Source organism: Mesocricetus auratus, unplaced genomic scaffold (assembly GCF_017639785.1).
Source record: "Mesocricetus auratus isolate SY011 unplaced genomic scaffold, BCM_Maur_2.0 Super-Scaffold_100023, whole genome shotgun sequence".
In the NCBI taxonomy this organism is placed as follows: Eukaryota; Metazoa; Chordata; class Mammalia; order Rodentia; family Cricetidae; genus Mesocricetus; species Mesocricetus auratus.
In genome coordinates this window covers 8,233,920-8,255,603 of record NW_024429204.1, presented here as the reverse complement: position 1 = coordinate 8,255,603, position 21,684 = coordinate 8,233,920, and the positions used below count along the sequence as shown (strand labels likewise).

Sequence of the window (21,684 nt, the reverse complement as noted above, 5' to 3'; positions counted from 1 at the left end):
ATGCATACATACATACCAACCGAACGACCTCTGACTAGGGTTTATTGGTGGCAGTTGTTCATCTAAAAGAGTTAAATGAATGGAATTTTACAACTTAACTATGGAAGCTTTTTCTCCCCCACAGTTTAGGCAAGAGTATTTAGATACACTGTACAGATACGCAAAATTCCAGTATGAGTGTGGGAATTACTCGGGAGCCGCAGAGTATCTTTACTTCTTCAGGGTTTTGGTAAGTGCCCCGTATGTTTTTCTTTTCCTTTTTTATTCTTTCAGAACTTTTCTTGGTTCCTCAAAAAAAATCAGTCTTCCTGTTGCATCTTAAAACAGTCATTGGCAAAGGAGAAAGGTAGTTTAGGTTAAACAAAAGAATGAAAGAAAATGAAAAGATCTTTCACAACAAAAACCAGATAGAAAAGCTTATTATTGTTAGGGCCTCGAATTTGGAGGGAGGGCTGCTGAGGAGGAGTGGGAGGCAGCTATTCTTGGAGCTGTGAGCAGAGTGAATGACCCTTCCTTGTTCTGAACAACTATAATCTTTAATGTTATACTTTAATATTGAGCTAATATTTATTTACCCGTATTTTGACTGATAGGAAGTAAAGGTAAGTGATTGCTTCATTACTGGGAGGTGTGGAAAAGCTTGAATAGTGTTGCTAACTGGCATTGTAGTTTGCTGGATTACTTCCTAGATTGGGTGCTTTTGCAGAGGGATCCTTGTGTGAAGCCTGATAAAATAAAACTCATTGCAGTAACAGGTGCTTTCTAAAGGAATCCAAGCGCTGCTCTTATCTAGCCTTTGTCAAGGAAGTTATAATTTGTTTCTCACTATGGATTAATGGGCGAGTACCAAAGCCCATGTTTTCTTGAGTTACCCTGGAAATTAGAGAGAATCCTGCTTAAGACAGGGACTTTTGTCTTCCAATTTTAGATTCCTTTATTTTCTGTTGCTTTTTTTGTTTTAGCTTTATGTATCACAAAGCAAACACTTGGACCATGCTGTCTTTGGTGCCTTCAATGAAATTCAAGTTTCCTGTTTGTGGTAGTTAAAAGGGGGTAGATCATTGTTTTTTATTCACATGTCTCCTACACTAAGATTGTTCAGAAGAAAGTTGATGAACTACCCATTGCCCTTCCTTCAAGGAATCAGATATTTTCTGTTTATTTCCAAGCTTGCTGTAAAGCGTTGCTCTTTGTCTCATTTGTGTCAATGAGTTCATTTACGGAGAAGCTGTGGTTAGCTTGCGAGTGCACTGAGGGTAACCACTGATGTTAAACTTGAAGTGACTTATCAAAAAATTCCATCGCTCTTACCTTGAGTGTTACCAGGGATTTAAGAGAGCAAAAGTTGATTACTCTGAGAATATAAACAGCTTAAGCTAGGATTGTAAAACCAGAAGCCTGGTATGGTTACAGGTACATGAAAAGAGCCGGTTATTCATATCATTTGTTGCTTCTGGGAGTGAATTTTGAGAATGAAGATTTAGTGTCATGTTCAAGTTCCAGCACAGTAAATTTATTGTTGCTGGTCGCTGAGTGAACGTGCCATTTTCCTAAGACATGGAAACTTAAGGTAACTGCTGGAAATCCAGATATTGAAACTCTTCTAGTATATCCACGCTTGAAAGCAGGCTGCTGTGAAGAGCCAACTGTAATGACATGGAGTTGAGCCAGCCCGCTGCACACGGACCTTTTGGGGTTACAGAACCTGCTGAAGTTGTACAAAAAGCTTTTATCCCGTCACATATAACACATTTCAGTTCTATGAGTGTCATGTTTATGGAATGTGGCTTAATAATTAGCCTCAAAAGTTCTATAATTAGTAGGTGCATACTGTATAACTGGGAGTCTTAATACTTTAAAAGTTATAACACATATTACTCTGTCTTTAAAAACATCCAACTATATGCCTTTGCATTATTCCTGAGAAACCTTATGTTAGAATTCAAATAATAAAGAGAAGCAAATGGAGATTGCATTTCTTAGAATTTATGTAGAATTTTCTTGTCTCATTTTATACCATAAAAGATTCGAACTGGGTAGAAGCTGTTTTCTCAACATATTGTTACCTAGGAAGAATAGATGTTAGTTATTTTTTTTTATTTACATACTGGCATTAAAAATCTTATGTTTGTTTAAAAGTTTAGTAGTAAAAATTTTAAAAAGCCTTGCTTTGGATATGGAATGACATGTTTTAATTTAGTTATTTGTTTTGTGTTAGGCTTTTTCATTTCTAGATTTCTTTTCTGGTGGTTCCTCTTGAATCTATGGTTAAGGAAACATAAGCTATGAAAGAGCCATTGTGACTATGGGCTGAGATTAGAATTTGACTCTCCAAATGACCTATTGTAGGTCAGTGGTTATAAATTAAAGCTCTGTGACCCCAGATTTATTTTAAAGAGACTTGGTGGCTTTTAGAGTATGTTTAATGTACCCTTTGGATGTGAAACTTCTTTGCCTTATGCTCCAAAAGTGTGTTAATTAAAATGAGATCAGGAGACTCAGTAGAAATTTTTTAATGTTTTTGTTTTGGAAGAATTCCTGAACTTCACTAAAAATTTGTCTTCACTTTCGTGCCTTTGGTTTATCTCTAAACTATAACCATTAAGCAACTATTGAAAAGTAAGAGTGATTTTAAAATACTAGAATCACTTTTTACTATTTTGTAGGGTTTTTTTTTTTCCTGGTTAGAATTGAAAATGTGTTGACATTAACAGCCAGTGGCATATTAGTTCATCTAGAAGTTCCTTCCATGATGCCCAGACAGCTCTGGTGTACCTGTTGTCCTGTCAGTTGATGAGGTTGTATGTCGGGTGTGGGGTCTGGTGTGCATGCATTTGAAAGCCAAAGTAATGTTGGGTGTCCTCTATCACTCCATGCATTAGTCCTTTGAGACGGCCTCTAGCTGTACCTGGAGCTAGACTGACAAACCCCAGCTTGTCTCCCTTCCCCGCTCCTAGCACTGTGGTTATGGGCAGCTGGGGTGTGTGTGTGTGAGTGTGCATGCGTGCGTGCGTGCGTGCGTGTGCGTGCGTGCGTGCTGGAATCCTTGCATGCACAGCTGGAATGCTACCCCCTGAACCATCTCTCTAGCTCCCTGGTGAAATGTTTTAATCACCGTATAATTGAGCTGCACAGCTCCTGGGAGGGCTTCTTTCTCTTTCGTCCCTGTGCTGTGGGTGGGGAGACCGGAGCACCCGTGGCTCTGCTGTTCGTGGTAGCAGTGGCAGAGCTGAACACATGGCTGCCTTTCTAATCACACTGTATATTGTGATTTATGATACACGTTATTTCTGTTGTGTAAAAACTTTGGTGAAATGTGGATTCAGAGTTTCATCATGGAGCGCAGGAATACATTCTTGTCAGTAGTCTGTCTCCCTTGCTATTGCTGTTTTAATGCGATTAGTTCATTCTCATTTCATGTGTTCCCATCGCTGTGTTGTAAGGCAATGTTGTTTTTATCATTAGTTTGGTGGTTATTTGCAGCTTCAGTAACTTTCCTTATAAACCAGTAGGCCTGCATTTTACACTTCCTTTCCTGTCATATTTTGAATTATTTGCTTTTTTCTTTTTTGTTTTGTTTTGCTTTTTTGTTTTTCGAGACAGGGTTTCTCAGTAGCTATGGAGCCAGTCCTGGAACTTGTTCTGTAGATCAGGCTAGCCTCGAACTCAAAGAGACCCTCCTGACTCTGCTTCCCCAGTGCTGGGATTAAAGATGTGTACCACTGCCCCCTGGCTATTACTTACTTTCTTGAGTCAAGGTCTCCATTGTGTGGTATAGGCTGGCCTCAAACTTACATGATCCTCCTGCCTCAGTTTTCCTAATGCTGAAATAGCTTTCTTTGGAAATATTTTTAGTATATGTTTAATCTCTTACCATATCGTGAACAAGACCCAGAAGTTCTGATTTCTCATATCTTCTGTTTATTGGTATTAGCTTCCTTTGAATCTGACATCTGTGAAGTAATTGCGGGCATATGAAATCTGATTGCATATGTATTATCTGAAATAGGTTATGTAGAGTGATGCTCCTGTTGCCTGGCTTAAAATCACCCCTTACTTTTCATTAAGACCTGATAATAATGACAGTTTAGTGTTGTGCTTCAGTAGGCCTTGGAAATAAGAAGCTTGAGATAGAGGTGGGGTGCTCCAGATACGAGCCTTTAGGTGGGCTTTGGATGTGCTGTATATAAAATGTGCTGTGTTCTTGCTGCACAGTGTTAAGACTGTAACTGACTGTTCACAGGTCCCAGCAACAGATAGAAACGCACTGAGTTCACTCTGGGGGAAACTGGCCTCTGAAATCTTGATGCAGAACTGGGATGCGGCCATGGAAGACCTTACTCGCTTAAAAGAGACCATAGACAATAATGTGAGTTATGTGTTCTGGGCGGGTTCTGTGAAATTTCTATGTACTTGTCATGTTTTCTGACATGGGACAACACTGCACTCTAAGGGGGAAAAAGAAGTCATTCCTATTTTGGGTTTTTCTTGTTGTTTTGACTTTTCTGAGAAATCATAGTTGATTAGCCGGCCTCATTTAGCCCTGAAAACTGACACATTGGCTTGGCTGCTAGGATTTAGCCCTCCACTGCTGCTGCAGCTGTGCCAGCTGTTTCTGTGCCAGTGAAGATGACACTGCCCTTGTGGGTGCCTCCTCCTGTAGAAGCTGTTGCTGAAGGTGACGGTTTCGCCCACGTTCATGTCACCCTCCTGTCCACGGTTTAAGGACTGTTTCCTCCCGCCCTTGTTTTTGCAGTGTCTTCCGAGGTGATTATAACAGGTGATGATGTGGACCATCAAAGATGGTGAGGACAGGGTGGTTAGTACAGACAGGCCTTAGTTAGAATACAGTCTAGCTCTAGAGATTGGGCATGCTGTTTGCACATAGTAACATTTCCTGTGTATGCTGTGAGGACAGGGTGGCTGGCTAGTACAGGCCTTAGTTAGAATACAGTCTAGCTCTAGAGATTGGGCATGCTGTTTGCACATAGTAACATTTCCTGTGTATGCTTTCTTACTCCTTCAGTCTGTGAGTTCTCCACTCCAGTCTCTTCAGCAGCGAACATGGCTCATTCATTGGTCCCTGTTTGTGTTTTTCAACCATCCCAAAGGCCGTGATAATATTATTGATCTCTTCCTTTACCAACCACAGTAAGTTGTATCACTGTTTAATTTTAGTTTTTGATTGTCTGAAATGTCTAATATTTAAATTTGTCACCTGCCAACGTTTTGATTGTGTGGTGTGTATGTGTGCGCATGCTTGTTAATTGAAAAGCTCACATGTAACTGTTGTTTGATGACATGTATTCTAGGCCCTTCCTTTGGGATTCTTGAAAGTATGATCTGTGAACCATGTAGACTCAGGGCTCATCTAAAGGATTAAATCGGAATTGGCTTTGTCACCGGGGCCTCTGTTACCTTGCATATAGCTGGTCCTCTAGTTCTGTGGGTTACACATATGTAGCCAACTGAGAGGAAGAAATCTGTCTTTACCAAATATATACAGATACTTTGTTCTTACAAGTATTTTCAAATAATACAGCACTAACTACAAACAGATAATTTATATATGTATTATAAGTAATTAGAGATTGTTAGAGATTGTTTAAATTATACAGGAGTATATGCAAGCTGTACTCCATAATTTTATAAGGGACTTTGGCATCACTAGATTTTGACATGCAATGACATTTTGGAACCAATCCCCTGTTGATACTGAGGGGTGACTGTATGTTCAATGATCAGGAATAAAGACCTGTGCTAAATTACCTGAAAGGAAATACGGAGGGTGTATGTTATATCCTGCAAGAGTTCTTTCTGTATCAGCTTGCCCTGTACAGCTTTTGGTTTATCTTGAGTTGATAAGAAATGCACTCGTTGCTTTGTGAATTTGTGAACTACACCATTCTTTTGTTGGCCAGAAGTTTTGTTTTCATTTTATTTTTTATTTACCTTTTTAAAGTTCTCATTATGTTACTGATTACTGAGGTTCTCTATGTACCTCAAGCTTGCCTAAAACTTGATTATCCTTCTTTGAGTCACAGATGCAGACCACAAATTTGACTCTGCCAGATAATAAAGATGTGTGTATGGATCTAAGTACATAGATGAAGTTTCTGATCAGTCAGTTGCTTTTTTAGCCAAGTAAGAAAAATCACTTTCCAGCAGGGATTCAGTTGTTTTCTTTCATTGGTCAGAGTCACAAAGCCAGAGCAAGTGAGCTTGTTTGAAACTGGAGTGGTTGCTGCGGTGATGGTACTGGGGACTGGTATCTCTTGAGTTATAGCTGCCCTTGGGCTGCTGTCGTCACACGCAGCATGACGTGGAGATTCACTTCTGCAGTCTGATACCCAGTCTGAGATTTCAAAGTCAGAGAGGGCTTTCATGTAGAATTGATGCTTCAGGAAAGCCGTGTCAGTGACAGCATGGTCTGATCCACAAGTTCCTTTCAGACTTCCATTGCCTTTCTAGAATGTCACAGACCTCATTGCAAGCACAAAGGAAAGTGCCATATTTCTAAATTCCTTCAGCTAAATGCAATTGGACGTGATGAATCAGGAATGTAGCTGCATGCAAAGAAGCAGTATCAAGACAGTTTAATTGAATTATGTAAGCAATAAAGTGCTCCCATATGCTTGTCAATTGATAACAGTAGTTAAAGTATCTAGAATGAAAATATTCTTAGAAACTACATGTAAGAATTGGGGTGTTGCTTAGTGGTAGAACTACATCTTTGCATAGCTTTTGTGATGCCCTTCATTTGAGCCCTGACACTGCAAGCTCTCCCCCAAATAGCAAAATATTAAATATTTGAAAATCTGATTGTAGGCCAGCATTAGCCAGTAAACATTTTTAAATGGGTGATAAAATTTAAAAATTTTATTTACTTTTTTCAAGATGGTCTCATTGAGCCTTCCCTGCCCTTGAACTTGTTTATTGTCCGGGGGGGCGTGAACACTGATCCTGAGCATCCTGCTCCCAGGCGAGGCCACCGCGGTGTGCTCTGTCCTGCCCAGCCCATCTGCAGTCAGTTTTATAAGCTCTTCTAAGTGTGAGCTCATGCTCTGTCCTGCCCAGCCCATCTGCAGTCAGTTTTATAAGCTCTTCTAAGTGTGAGCTCAGTGGTACCCCAGTGAAGGAATCCCGTGTGTCTCATTATTCGTACTTTTAAAACATGAACTCTCAAATGCTATATCTTCAATTTTGTCAGTAAAATAGTTTAGAAATTTGACTTCTCTTTGTGTAAGTACCTGTGTACGCCTAGTTCTTCACAAAAGTTTTTGTCAGTTTCTGTGAATACATGTATTCGAAAGGTTGTGACTGACCAGAATATGAAAATACTGTAGTGACAGAAATTTTAAAATAAGTAAAAAGAATAGCAGTGTAGCATCATATGATGAATTTGCAGATTTTAGATAAGTGTTTAGCACGAGCCACAAATGCTTACTAAGATGACTCACTTCAAAGCTGATACAAGAGAGAATATCAAGTAAACTATCGTTTCACATTGCTGCTTGGAGCAGGCTCAGGTTTTGTGAAGATGTGGTTGTCAGCTGGTACATTGAGCTCGCTACCTAGACGCTCTGTTCTTTAGGATGCTGTGCTTATACCTCATCTAATTGGGCATTTAGGAGAGGGCAGGTGCTATTACATAGAATTAGGTATACAATTCTGAAGTCCCAAAGGAGTCGATACGAGTCTGTAATACAGTGATGTATGTGTGCTTGTCTGTGTGTATACATGTGCACATGCTATAGTCTAGGAGAGCAAGGAAGTTAAAATATTACAAAGCTGCCAGGAAGTTCATCTTCTGAGAAGTTAGAACAATTTCTGTGGCATCAGGTACTTGAATATATACTTACAGACAGATAATTCTGAGCTCAGCGTTATACCTGGCTGGCAAAGGTACTCGGGTACTGTACATTGGATCTATATAAGGAAATTGTTCAGGTGAAATGCACTGAGTTAGAGGGTTGTTCGCGGTCAATGGTAGCATGATTTGTTAAATGAGAGCTGAGACCCCATTGATAGTTACTCAGTTACTCCCTGGTTTTCATGATTGCCACTGCTAGGGATTTAATCCAGGCCATGTGGTCCAGTACTGGTGTCCTCGTTGTTTCTGCTCTCACAATCAGCAGGATTACTTGATTTGTTCACTTGCACGTGCAGAGTTTCGCTCCTTTGTTCTAACGAGAGGAAAGCTGTAGCTGTTGCCAGCTACTGGAATAAACTAACAGTATATCCAAAGACCTTCCAGCACCCGTTCTGCAATGATAGGGGCTCACTTAGATTCTTGAGGCTTCTAGCTCACTCATAATAGGCAGCAGTGGTAAGATTCCCATCCTGTCATTGGATTCTGCTGCGTTTATAGGTGGCTGTTCCCTTGTAATAGTTACTTTTAAATGTCTGTAGTCTTTGGCTCAACAGTGTAGTCAGATGTTTCCTTTAATTCACATGTTGAAAACTGTGGGAGTTTAGTGACTCTCAAGTAACTTGTGTTTTGACCTTAGGTATCTTAAGGCAAACCAGACAATGTGTCCGCATATCCTCCGCTATTTGACTGTCAAGTAACTTGTGTTTTGACCTTAGGTACCTTAACGCAATCCAGACAATGTGTCCGCATATCCTCCGCTATTTGACCACTGCCGTCATAACAAACAAAGACGTGCGGAAGCGCCGGCAGGTGCTGAAAGATCTGGTGAAAGTCATTCAGCAGGTAAAGCTCAGCACCCAAAGCACCGAGACTTCAGGGTGCTCTTCTCGGGCAGGCTCGGGGTCTTAGGTGGCACACGTGACGTGGAAGGCAGGTATGTGACGTTAGAAGAGAGACGATCCCTGAGCCTTTACTTTGTGCATTCCCGGTATCTTCATGACGAATGCGGCATGAGACTCAGCTTGCTGGAGCTCACGGTGGTGGTTGGGGAGTTGTCACCATGCTGCACAGCACGGCGGGGACCTTTTACAGCAGCAGCCGTCCATAAGGTGGACAGAGCTTACTTCCATTGAGCTGCTCACAACTACAAACTTAAACAGCCCAAGAAATCTCTATTTAACCTAAGAATGCATTAGTGCAAAGAAGTGATTGTTACAGCAGGGTTGTGTCTTCATAGCTGGAAACGTTCTTCATTGTTCGTTGACGAAAGGAGACTAGGTATAAGTCTAAGATGGGAGTTTAGACTTTGGTTTGGACAATACTACAAGCTTACTATGTTACCTGGGATTCAGGTTAGAATATGTGCTTTGAGAAGATGACATTGGATCATTGGCTGTGAATTAATGTTAAGAAGACTAGAAAATGGGGGTGTTTTTATAGGCAGTGTGTGAAACGGTGCTCAGTGAGACCTAACTGGACATTTAACTTGATTTTACAGGAGTCTTACACATATAAAGACCCAATTACAGAATTTGTTGAATGCTTGTATGTTAACTTTGACTTTGACGGGGCTCAGAAGAAGCTGAGGGAATGTGAATCAGTAAGTATGAGTTTTTACTAAGTAGCTTACCTTCTTCAATTTCTAGATGTGATGTGTAAGTAATTGAAATAGAAAGAAGCTAAGTGGCAGATGGTATTACATGAAGTCACGTAATTAGCATTGTGTCCTTCGGTTATGGAAGTTAAAGCAGCAGCTGTTTTGGGTGCATCCGGGTCTCTGTAATGTGTCCATGCGTATCACGGCTCTGACTCTTATGAAGAGTTCTTTCAGACACAGTCTGGAACTTGCTGTGCAGACCAGACTGTCAGTGGGCGCCTGCACCCGGCCTCTGCCTCCCAGGTGCTGGGGTTAAAGGCCTGCACCATCCCCCTGCTGCTGCTTTCTTGTTGGTTAGTTTGGTTTGGTTTTCTAAGGACCTCCCTTTTGTGGGCACATGTGGAAGGAAGCCAGAGGAGAACTAACTTGGCGGAGTCTGTTTGTCGTTTCACCATTGCATGGACCCCAGGGTTCTAACTTGGCTGTTAGGTTTGCATGCCATGCTGTTCCCGCCGGGCCGTCTCCAGGACTTGGCCACATCTAGCTGGTTCATGAGCTCCTATTCTATTCACAACACGCTTTGGTGTTGGGTGAGGGTTGAATATACAGTTTGCTGTCCATCTTAACCTGACCTTAGCCCCTTGATCTTTGTCTCAGTTTCTCAGGTGCTGGGCTTGAGGGGTTCAACACCATGCTCAGCTAGTTCATCCTTTAAAATCAAATTTTGGGGGAAAGTCTGCAGTTTAACTAGGATCTTGTTTCTCCAAGGAAAAATGTAAATATATATATTGTGATAGTTTTTGAGTGTTAATCAACATAGAAAACTAAAACCTACATTGATAATTTGTATCCATTGCTGTTTTAGTTATTACTGTCTTTGAAATAGGAGCCTTTCCTTGCAGTTCTGTTTGTCTTGTGTTGCAGAAAGTTCATGTCCTTAGTTTGTTCCTTCCCTTACGTAGCTAGAGCATGTTGGACAAAATAAAGCTGTTATTTCAAATCATCAATGAGTCAAGGAGCCACCGAGGCTTCTTGGGGGTTTTCTTCCATCATTCTTTAACTACTTGTTTAAATTAGTAAGGATTTGAACATGAACAATATTCTGGAAAGTACTATGCTGTAGGATTTTTTAGATAGATTGTAGTGAATAGAGCAATAAAGTAGGCAAAGTGAGTCGAGTTTTTAAAAGTTGTCGGTGTCATTATTTTTAAATATATTTTATACATGTAGGTGCTTGTGAATGACTTCTTCTTGGTTGCCTGTCTTGAGGACTTCATTGAAAATGCCCGTCTCTTCATATTTGAAACTTTCTGTCGTATCCACCAGTGTATCAGCATCAAGTAAGAACACTCAGATTGGATGTATATTATCTACCTTTATAGTCTTCTGGAAATCGCCATTTATTATAATGTTACATATAATAAGATTTCAGTGAATTCCATTTTTGTTTCTCTGCTTTTAGAAGAAAAAAATAATTTGCTACTAACTCATGAAATTTTTTAATGTTTGAATTTTGAGAACTCTTTAGTCTTTGTGTGGTAGAGTATAATTCTGCAAATGACAAGTTGAAGGCTCAAACTTTGAGTTACATTTTTTAAAGAGTCAATACTGTTGTACCAATATGAAGGGATATTTAAGATGGGTTTCAGCAGTAGGTCAGATGAGTTAGCCCTTAGCAAATTGGAAGTTTTGTTGTAAGACCACTACATTTGGTAATAATTTCTGTTAATTAAGTTTGTTTATTTAATTACATATTTGAATTCTCATATGGTAAGCTCCTGTGACATCCTAAAATGTTGAAACATGGAAAGCGTGTGGTGAATTTTAGTTGAAAGTTTCTCTGTTGTGTGAGAAAATAATTGGGAAAATTGTGAAATGTACATGACCTATTAGAAACTAATTTCATATATTAGGCTTTTAGAAATTATTAGTGCCCTCTGGCCAGAGATGAAGTCAAATATAAAACATAAGAACTTAATACTTTTAATGTTTGCCTCTGAGGAATTTTGTGTAACCAAATTCTGTTTCTTATTGCCATTTGTTTTTGGTAGGAGATCTATCCATACTTGCCTAATTTTAGTGGGTTGTCCTTGAAGTGGTTGTCTAGAGTTAGAAGAGTAGTGTGATCCCTGAGCCTTTCTTATGGGGATTAGGACTCTGTTGTAATCTGCAGACATGCTTTTTAAAATTGATTTTCTTCAGGCACATCACACGGACTGATGGACAGTGAATACCTGAACTATATTGCTCTTTGTTTTGAAGATGTGTAATGTGGACTTCTCTGTGAGATAGGGAATATTTAGTATTTTGGTTTTCTTTTGTAGTTTTCTCTATTCCCTTATAGGCTATGTTTTCTTGTGTTTGGGGATTGGTTTTGCTTGCATGTGTGTTTGACCAGAACTTTAACTGCTCCTTTGTTTGTAGAAAATTTAGTACAGATCTTTGCTAGGTGAATATATGTATTCTGAACATTTTATGTCATAAGGCTTCTTTGTATTTTGCTTCTGAAGTATCCTGGGTAAGGAATTTGTGATAATTCTAGCTCTTCACATTTAGAAATTACTATTTGAGTTTATTATTTTGTTCCTTAGAATTGCATTTACTGTGTTTGTCAGTGAAATAGACTAAGTATACTCTGGAAAATTTGTAGCCTGTTCATGGTAATAGACTAGGACTATCTCTGGATGTTTATGGTCTTGTGTGGGTTGCTTGGCTTGCTTTTTCTAGTGCTAGGATCCAACTAGGACCTTGTAATTGTTAGGCAAGCCCTCACCACTGACCTGTGCACAGAGTTTTCTCATTTGTCTTCTGGACATTGTGCTTTTTCTAGGATCTCTCTTCTTTTCTGCTAGACTATCTGTAATGCATCTTAAACTAAATTTCTAGAGGCGTTCCAAAGCCCTGAGGCCTTCTAATGCTCTTGTTGCATTTACTTGAGGCTTTCAGATATTAGAAGTTTTGAGCTGCAAGAACTCTTAGAAAAATCTGCTAATCCAATACTGCACGGCTGTAGATGAGTGTAGAAAAACGTGTGGGGGTGGAGGATGTGTTGTATGTCTTCATTGTTCAGCCTCGGGCACGGAACATGACATTTCCAGTTGTAGAAGCGGGGCTTTCAGATGTTGACTGTGCACATGTGTGCTGGTCTTCGCGTGAGCAATTTGGCCTACTGTCACATGCAGTCGTACTTACATGTATAGCTGTGTGAGCATGGTGGTGTTAATGGAGCGAGCCTTTTTCCTGCTGTTTTGTCATACGTTTTTCCTGACGTTTCTTTGGAACCCAAGACTGCTAGAAAAATACTCTGCACTGTCTTGCACTTAGCTGGAAGCCTTAGGGTTTGGTGTCATCGAGCTGCTGCCTAGGTCATCCTGGGTGACCAAGCTTAGTCTGGTAAGCCTACATTGTACTGTTACTCACTGTGAATTGTTTGTTGTGAACAGTTTATATTTTTAGAATTAATCTTTATAGATTGTTTAGAATACTAGTTGAGCTGAAGAGAAACATGAAATCCATGTCGGCTTTTAATTGTGTATGGCACAACCCATAGTTTTGTTCAACACGCTCAACTGTGATGTGTGTGCAGCAGGGCTGTGATGCTGTGCCTTGAGGGTTGGTTATCTCAACTCAGTGAGAACTTAAATAACCAAATCCCGTCACGTAATTTTTATTCATGTAAATCACATCTCTTTAGAGGTGATAGACCAGTATCATTTTTTTATCCATGCAAACTGCATTTCTTTAGAGTAATTGCTACACCGCTGTATTTAGTATATTGAATTTGGTGAGTGTTTTCATGTGTTTAAAGCTATTTTACTGGATTAGAGTAACAGCAGCAGAAAGTAATATAAAGTATTTATATCAGAATTTTTAAATGCAGTAGTAGATCTCTTAATTCAGGACTCCAGTGACAGAATCCATGAAAATGATCAACAGAACTACTCTTTGTCTTTAAACAATGTGCAGGGAGAAAAGCGGGTATTCTCTGATCTAGAGGTATTTATTTATATTGAAGTCATCTCTAGACTAGATGGTTATAAAGAAACTTAAATTGAATTGATTTTTCTGGCTTCACCCAGACCTTCTGAATGAAAATGTGTAACTAACAGCTTCTGGGTCAAAGCATAACTAGCAATACAGCCTTTAAAGAAGAAGTATCGTGAGTGCTAGCTAGACCTGGGGATCAAAGGTGACTGTCCTTGGAGAACTTAAGTATGGAGGAGGAAACAGATCCTAAGTGCACACGCAAGTTCAGAATTAAACGTGTTGACAGGTGTCTTTAGTTTTACCTTTCTATTGCTGTGCAGAGACACGGTGACCAAGACAGTTTATAAGATAAAGTATTTAATTGGGACTTTGCTTTGCTTACATACGGTTTCAGAGGGTGAGTCCGTGACCATTCTGATGAGGAATATGGAGCAGGCAGGCTTCGTGCTTGAGCAGTAGCTAAGAGTTTCCATGTTATCTACAGGCAGGAGGCAGAGAGAGCCAGACTGGGACTGGTGTGGGGCTTTTGAAACCTCAGAGCCCACCCCTAGTGACAAGGCCAACAAGGCCACACCTCCTAATCATTCCTAAAGAGCCAACCTTCTGGGAACCAAACATCCAAGTATGTGAGCCTATGGGGCCGTTGTCATTCAACTCCCACAGTAGACACTTGAAGAATAGGGGAGAGTGACTAGGAAGAACCCATGAGCATATTGGGAAGGCTAGAGAAGTGACTCAGGTGTGTCTGAATTCTTTGTAAAATAATTCTTGGACTAGATTCAGCAGTGGATGAAAACAAAGAATTGAAGTAATGTTTTGAAATCATATGAAAAACATGTTGGATCAGACACTAATGATTCCCTTAGGGGATTACTCTGAGTATTTTCAACTAGTCTTGCATTTTAACATTATGAAGTCAGTCTACTTCATTTCTTAAGTAAAATTAAGTCTTAACCTTTCCTTTAAGTTTATATTACCACATAAGAATTTATATTTAAAATCACACTTATTGATATAGAGATAAATGGTTGTTACCAGGTAGTAGTTTCAAACGCCGTTATGCCATTTCAGTGTTAACTTTAATTTAAGGTTATATATTTCAGTTGTTACATTCAGCATCTAATATTTCTGAGCTATCTATGTCTTCCTACCCTCAGAGTTAACCATAGTTTATTAGCAGATTTCTTTAGTTAGTTCTCAAAGCATACTCTTTGAGATATACAGGCCTTTTCTTTGGGTGAGTTGGCTGTAGTCTTCAGTGAAAAACGAGACCAGAGAGGGTTTTCCATATCTTAACCCTTTAGTCAACAGTATTTGAAATAAAATGAGCTTGACAACTAAAATTAGGAAAAAATACATTGTATGAAATAGTTATTAATAACACATGTGAAATGCTGAACTCCAGATCTGTGCTACGATGGGGAGAATGACCACTGAGGGGGTTCAGACTGAGAATGAGCCCATACTCAAGAACCAGTATTGACGATTTGATGGATAATGAAGGTGGAATCAGTAAAAACCCGGTTAAGACTCTAGATCAAGACATGTATGTAATGTTTGTAAGTGGGCCCACTCTGTTGATTGCTTCAGGAAACAAAACCAAGTGTTTGGTTTGTGCTGGAAGCTTGAGCAAGCTGAAAACAACTGGACTGGGGATGGCTGTTTTTGCTTGCTGTTGAGGGTTCTTTGCTTTTCTTATATACGTGCTGTATTTTGTATCTGTAGAACTGGTAAACTAGTCAACATGAAGACGTGTGAAGCAATTGTTAGAGAAAACATTTAGGTCTACTGTGAAATCTTTCTAGACACAGTGAAGATTTTAGTACTATCTGCATCTAGAATTTATTTCTGTTTAGATCAGGACCAACTTGGAGATTTTTCTCAGCAGTTCTATACTTTGATGCATTTTAGAGCATTTAGAACTGGCTTAGGCAACCAGTTCTTTTCTTTTTGGGGGGGGGGCGTAATCTTTAGTATTTTGCCTGAATTTATGAGAAAGAAAGAGAAAGCTAGCATACCACCAGGTCAAAGGGCAACTTACTGAATCATATCTTTCCACCCTTACGTGCCAATCCATTTTGCCAGCCCTGTTTTTACATTCTTTTATTTGTTCTTAATGTGATTGGTAGCTTACGTAACCCAAGGTGCCATCAAAATAATGTACCAATGGTCTTAGAACTTAGTTTAGTAAGGAGGACATGGAGGAACAGGAAGAATTGAGTTGGGGGAAGAGTAGAGGAGAGCAGGATGAGAGATACCCCAAGTTTGAGGGGAGATCTGGCACTAGTGAGATCTACAAAGATGACACCAACTGGCAAACTAAGCAGTAGTGGAGAGACTTTTAACTGCCCCTCCCTGATAATGATTTTGACTACTATCTTAGAACCTCCATCCAGTGACAGACAGAAGCAGAGGCAGACACCCACAGCTAAACACTGAACTGAACTCCTGGAACCCAGTGTCAGTGAGGGAGGAGTGATGAGCAAAGGGGTTAAGACTGGGCTGGTGAAACCCAGAGAAACAGCTGACCTGAACAAGGGGGAGATCTTGGACTCCATACTGATGGCTGAGGGGCCAGACCCCATGAATGTGGGTGTCAGGGAGGAGGCCTAGGCAATCTATGGGGTTTTTGGGTAGTAGATCAGTATATATCCCTGACACACAAATGGACTTTGGGCTCCCATCCCACAATGAGGGATGCTCTCTCAACCTGAACAGTTGGGGGGAGGGCCTGGGTCCTCCCCAGAATGAAACGACAGACTCTAAGAGAATCCTCCATGGAGAACGGAGTGGGGATTGGGTGGGGGGCTGAAGGGGCTGGTGGGGAGAAGCGTGTGGGGAGGGAAGGGAGAGGGAGCTGGGACTGACACGGGAAGCAAGCTTGTTTCTAATTTAAATATATAATTTATAAAGTGTTTGAAAAAAAAAAGAAACAGTGGAAATGGTGAGTAGCATAGCTGCCCTCAGAGGGATTATAGCTCCGCCTGCAGTTTACATAGCTCTTCTATGCATGGTGCCAGCTCGATGCAGCCATATTAGAATGTGAATTCAAAGAAAGGGCTATTGAGTCTAGTTAGGAGTTACTGTGTACAGTGTAATATTCTTTCTTTTAAAATCTGAAATCAGGTTTTCTGTAGGATGAACTCTCCAGACTGGAATTGGTTCACCATTGGTAAATCCTGTTGAATCACTAGGTTTTTGGTAGTATTATTATTTTTATTGTTGTCATCAATGTGTTTGGGGATTAGTTAATTACCTACTCCCTAACTCCTCAGCGTAAATGTGCAGAGTTGCTCTTGGTCACAGGCATCGAAGGCAGCCAATATTCCATTGAATGAGAGCTAGGGAAGGAAGAGAGTTGATTTGCTAAAGCTGGCATATGGTGTTCATGGGGAAGAGTAATGGGAAGCTGGAAACTTAGGTTGTAGTTAAATTGGAGGTCGTCGTGACTTGGTAATTAAGTTTGAGTCTTTCTGCCTTTTGTATTGAGAGTGTGTTTAAGATTTGAGAAGAGCTGGGAAATAAATTGATTGTTGGGTTTTAGGGCTAAACAACTGTGTAAAATAGATTAAGGCTCAAGATACAGATTATTTGGGTAATAACTAGAAGCTAGTAATGAAGCCTGCATCATATGACTGGACTAGGAATCAGACAGGTATTGGTTGGCTCCTTTGTGATCTGCATGACCCTCTGTCCCGGGTGCAGAGTGAGTAAGGCCATGTCCTTTGGAATGTTTACCGGGATGTTTTTATTTGAGAACCAAGTAAGGAAGAAGTAACTTCAGATAGCCAAAGGGTGGGTGGAGGGATAGCCTGTGCAAAGACTCTAGAGTTGGGCATGGTTGAGGCATGTTTAGTATGTTTGCTGGAGAATAGTGCTTCTCATGGGGAGAGTAGATAAGGCACTTTTGATGAGAAGCTATAATTTAAGAAGCAATTGAGGGACTTCGATTTAGATAGAGGTGACACAGAGGAGTCCAGTAGCCTTGGTTTTAAGCTGTTTTACTTTATTTTACTTAATAGATTATAGTTTTTATTGTAATTTAAATTTTAATGTCAACTAGACAATAATTGTTGGAAAACTAGGTTCTCTGCTGTTACACGGCAGAATGTAGGCAGATGTCGTGACATACACTTGAAATCTCAGCATGTGGGTGGGTAGGGTGGGCAGAGGCAGGAGGCTTACTGCAAGTTTGAGATCAGCCAGAGCGAAACAGCAAAATTCTGATCCCAAAAATAAATAAGTAGACGAATATAGAGAAGATTGACTGTCTGCCAATCCAGTTTCAAACAAATTGACTTATGCTGAGTGAAATAGTATGTTTTTTAAAGCATGCTCTTCATTTAAGTAAGGGCTTCAGATACGTGGTTACTCAGTTCAAAGGGGGTGAAATTGACATAAGAAAGTATAGCGGACACAGAAAGGGTTAACTGTGGAGACACACACACAGGAAAGACAAGTTGTGGGGGTTTCCCCCTTTTGGAAAACAGTCCCTTATCACTGGTGAAGCTCTGGCGGAGGCCTGTAATCCCTAGGCCTCAGAAGGCCAGGCTGGAAGAGCCCAGCTGAACTGAAGACCCAGCTACAGCCCAGCTTTGGCAACTTAATCAAACGTGTCTCAAAAATAGCTCAGATGTAGAGTGCTTATCAGACGTGCAAGGCCTTTGTTTTAGACAGTTAATTGATAGACAAACTTAATTTTTACATTCTAAACAAAATTTTGTTAAATCATTGTATTTAAACATGTGAGATAGGGGTGTGGTAGCAAATATATAGGTATTTGGTTGAATTTAATTGGTTACATTTGGGTGGAAACTTTGTCTCTGCTTGTACAGCTGCTTAAATCCATTTACAGGTGGGCATACTATTATATCCAGAATTTCTGTCTCTAGTTCTCCCAGGATCAGTGGTGTTGAGGAGTGGTATGTTGCTGGTATAGTGGTGAACATGGCTGCCTTTTAATCGTGTTGATAATGTCTAGTTCTCACCGGGAGATGGTGGTACACGCCTTTAATCCCAGCACTCGGGAGGCAGAGGCAGATGGATCTCTGTGAGTTCGAGGCCAGCATGGTCTACAGAGCGAGTTCCAGGACAGCCTCCAAAACAATAAAAAGAAACTCTGTCTCGGGGGAAAAAGAAAAAAAGAAAGAAAATGCCTGGTTCTCTAAACCAAATCAGTGATTATGTTAAAGACCAAATAGTATCTAATAGTTTCAGATGAAGACAAAGGACAGTTAATAGTGTGCAGATACTCATGCATGAGTACACATGTACTTTCTGTCGACAGATAGACAGACAGACAGACAGACAGACAGACAGTGGCTTTGCTCACTTTAGTCCCTCACAGCAAGCACAGGCCTCTACAACCTGATTGTAAGCGGAGAAACTAAAAGATGTGTTGTGAAAAGGCATTTCATCGCGTCTCCTGGTGTCAGTGGTGTCTGCTATGTGCAGAATGGAATCCCCCTCGAGTTTTATCACAAACGTAAAACAGCCTCAAGCATTGGCTCTTTGTCGTGGGCGTGCTTTATCTCATCACTCAGTTTCATAAAATCCTTCCTTTGTTAGCTACAGGTGTAACATCATGTTGTAAAAAAACCACAACTTTTCTAATGGAGGATAAGGACCTTTTAGTCAAGGATCTTTGCAGTCCCGCTGCTGTTATGAAGGGAATATAAAATAGGCATAAAGAGGAGTGGTATAGTTAAAGGTCATGTGTATAAGTATCTGAAGTCTGTGCAAAGTAGAAGGGTATACAGTGTGCACACCTCTAAGCAGTGACGTCTCTATTAGTATGTTAGCAGATAAGCTGAATATGACCCCAGAAGAAGCTGAAAGATGGATTGTGAATCTGATAAGGAATGCAAGGTTGGACGCCAAGATTGACTCTAAGCTAGTGAGTATTAGAGTAACTGTGGTACCTGCCGTGTAACAGTTTGCTGGCTGCCTTTGTAAACCTGGGAGTTTTTAATTAGAAATTTTATTCTGTAAACCTTGTTTGAGAACAGGGTCTCACTGTGAAGCTGTGGTTGCCCTGGAATCCCTGTATGCATGAGGCTGGGATTACAGGCATGCCTAACAGACACACCGCCTGTCTAGGAAGCTTTGTTAGGCTGAGCCTGGTGACTCAGGCCTGTCGTCTTCCCTACTTTGGGCTCTGAGACAGGAAGATTGCAAGTTCAAGGCCATCCTGGGAAAATTAACAAAACACTTTCTCAAAATGCAAAAGTAAAGCCAGGATGGGGCCTAGAACATACCAGGCCCAGGGGTGTAACCATGTGCCACAGCAAAAAGTCGTCGGGTGACCGTTGTTTGATGGTGGCGGTGCCTCCTATGTTTTCTTCTGGGTCAATGTTCCCAGCTCCATACGGTGTGTAGCTGTGCAGCGGGCGTGTGGTATTGTGCTGTGCTCGGATTTACTGACACGTGCCAGTCGTGACTTCACTAGAATAATTCCTCTTTCATTTTAGGGTCATGTGGTAATGGGTAACAATGCAGTCTCACCCTATCAGCAAGTAATTGAAAAGACTAAAAGCCTTTCTTTTAGAAGCCAAATGTTGGCCATGAATATCGAAAAGAAGCTTAATCAGAACAGTAGATCAGAGGTAAGAAGTAAACATTTTACATTCTCTTTGGGATTTAGCACAAAGTAACGACTGTTACATGGACTTGGGGGAACATACCAGGATTGGTTAGCTCTCATTTGGTATTTCCTTTTATGCTTATGAACATTTTCTTGAAGAAATTACTAAACTGAGACAAATTTTGTCTTAGATGTATTAAACTCATTAGACAGAGAAACAGAAAAAAAATGATGTTCCTGATTATAACTGGCTTTTCCTTTAACTCTTCTTCTGTGACTTCATTAACTCGCTTCCTGGGGCTCTCAGCACATCATCTTGAGGCTGATAGATGATAGCTTACATGTGTTTGAAATGTGTGCTGTCTTTCCAACGCTAAAGCCATAGATCTGTAGAGAATACTGCTTTCTGTGCTGACCTCACATACATTTTAGTTTTATCTTTTATCTGATGTTCATAATTAACTGTCCAAAAATATCCCCTTCCTCTTTTAGTAGAGATCCCTCATTTTAGACTAAATGAAGGAACGTGAGTGGCCTTGTGACTGTGTCTAATTCTTACACACTGAATGCATACAGATGAGGGTAGAAAGTGTTAGTAACAGAGTGTAGTGTTGAAGGACTCCGCTGAACTGAGACCAGAAGGCTAGGCTAAAGTAGAGTTAGTTTACAATTGCATTTTCCAGCCATGTCCAGTGGAACTGAGCCTGGACGGTATTTTATGTGACAGTTTCTTTCTTGTTTGCTTTGTCCTATTTGCTAGAGTGTTGATTTTGTTCCCATGTTGGTGATTGATTGTCATTGGGATTCATCGCTGTCCCAAAGTCACACCAGTGATAACTTCCTTCTCTGTTAGCATTTTCAGATTTCATCTCATCTTGATGGTTTCTGTCTGTTTTATTTCAGGCTCCCAACTGGGCAACCCAAGATTCTGGCTTCTACTGAAGAACTGTAAAGAAAAGAAGAAAAAGGAGTAATGAAAGATACAGTAACCATTATATATAAAGGGTGACATGCATTTTTAGAAGCAACTGACATTTGCTATAAATTTTGGAGAATTTGAATAAAATTGGCTACGATTCATTTTTTATCTTGCTTGAATTTCCTTGTGTGTGCAAGTGTGCTTTGTTAACTTTTTTTTTTTTTTTTTGGTTTTTCGAGACAGGGTTTCTCTGTTTAGTTTTGGAGGCTGTCCTGACACTTGCTCTGTAGACCAGGCTGGCCTTGAACTCACAGAGATCCGCCTGCCTCTGCCTCCTGGGTGCTGGGATTAAAGGTGTGTGCCACCAACACCCGGCTTGTTAACTTCATTTTCAAACAAGTGTATATTCCAAGGAAGTTGCTAAAGCAGTACAGAGAGGTCCGGGTGTAAACACACATTCCCAGGGTACTATAGGACAATACAAACCAGGGTATTGGCATGGGCACATTATACATAAATGCTCTGTTTTTAGTATGTGCAGATTTGTGTATCTTCTGGTTAAGGCATGAACTAGCATTATCATCTCAGTAGTTCTCATCTGGTCTCTGTCTCTGAAAATTTTACACAAATGGAATTAGACGCTGTGCTGTTTAAACTTTGCATGTCATGTGCTGAATATACTCTGCCACCTTCCTTCTCCAAGCTGTCACCAGTTACTTCTATGA

General features: G+C 40.4%; 1 protein-coding gene across 1 annotated transcript in view; it reads left to right on the top strand.

Annotated features, from left to right (window-relative positions):
- Nucleotides 1–21,120, top strand: part of Eif3e (eukaryotic translation initiation factor 3 subunit E) — a 31,177-nt gene extending 10,057 nt beyond the window's left edge. The window contains exons 5-13 of the mRNA XM_005072623.4: nucleotides 125–229; nucleotides 4,244–4,369; nucleotides 5,027–5,151; nucleotides 8,590–8,716; nucleotides 9,372–9,473; nucleotides 10,701–10,810; nucleotides 19,251–19,353; nucleotides 19,928–20,062; nucleotides 20,944–21,120. Of these exons, the coding sequence (XP_005072680.1) occupies nucleotides 125–229; nucleotides 4,244–4,369; nucleotides 5,027–5,151; nucleotides 8,590–8,716; nucleotides 9,372–9,473; nucleotides 10,701–10,810; nucleotides 19,251–19,353; nucleotides 19,928–20,062; nucleotides 20,944–20,982 (972 nt within the window). The 3' untranslated portion in view covers nucleotides 20,983–21,120. The remainder of the gene's footprint in view (nucleotides 1–124; nucleotides 230–4,243; nucleotides 4,370–5,026; nucleotides 5,152–8,589; nucleotides 8,717–9,371; nucleotides 9,474–10,700; nucleotides 10,811–19,250; nucleotides 19,354–19,927; nucleotides 20,063–20,943) is intronic.
- Nucleotides 21,121–21,684: the final 564 nt, after the last annotated feature.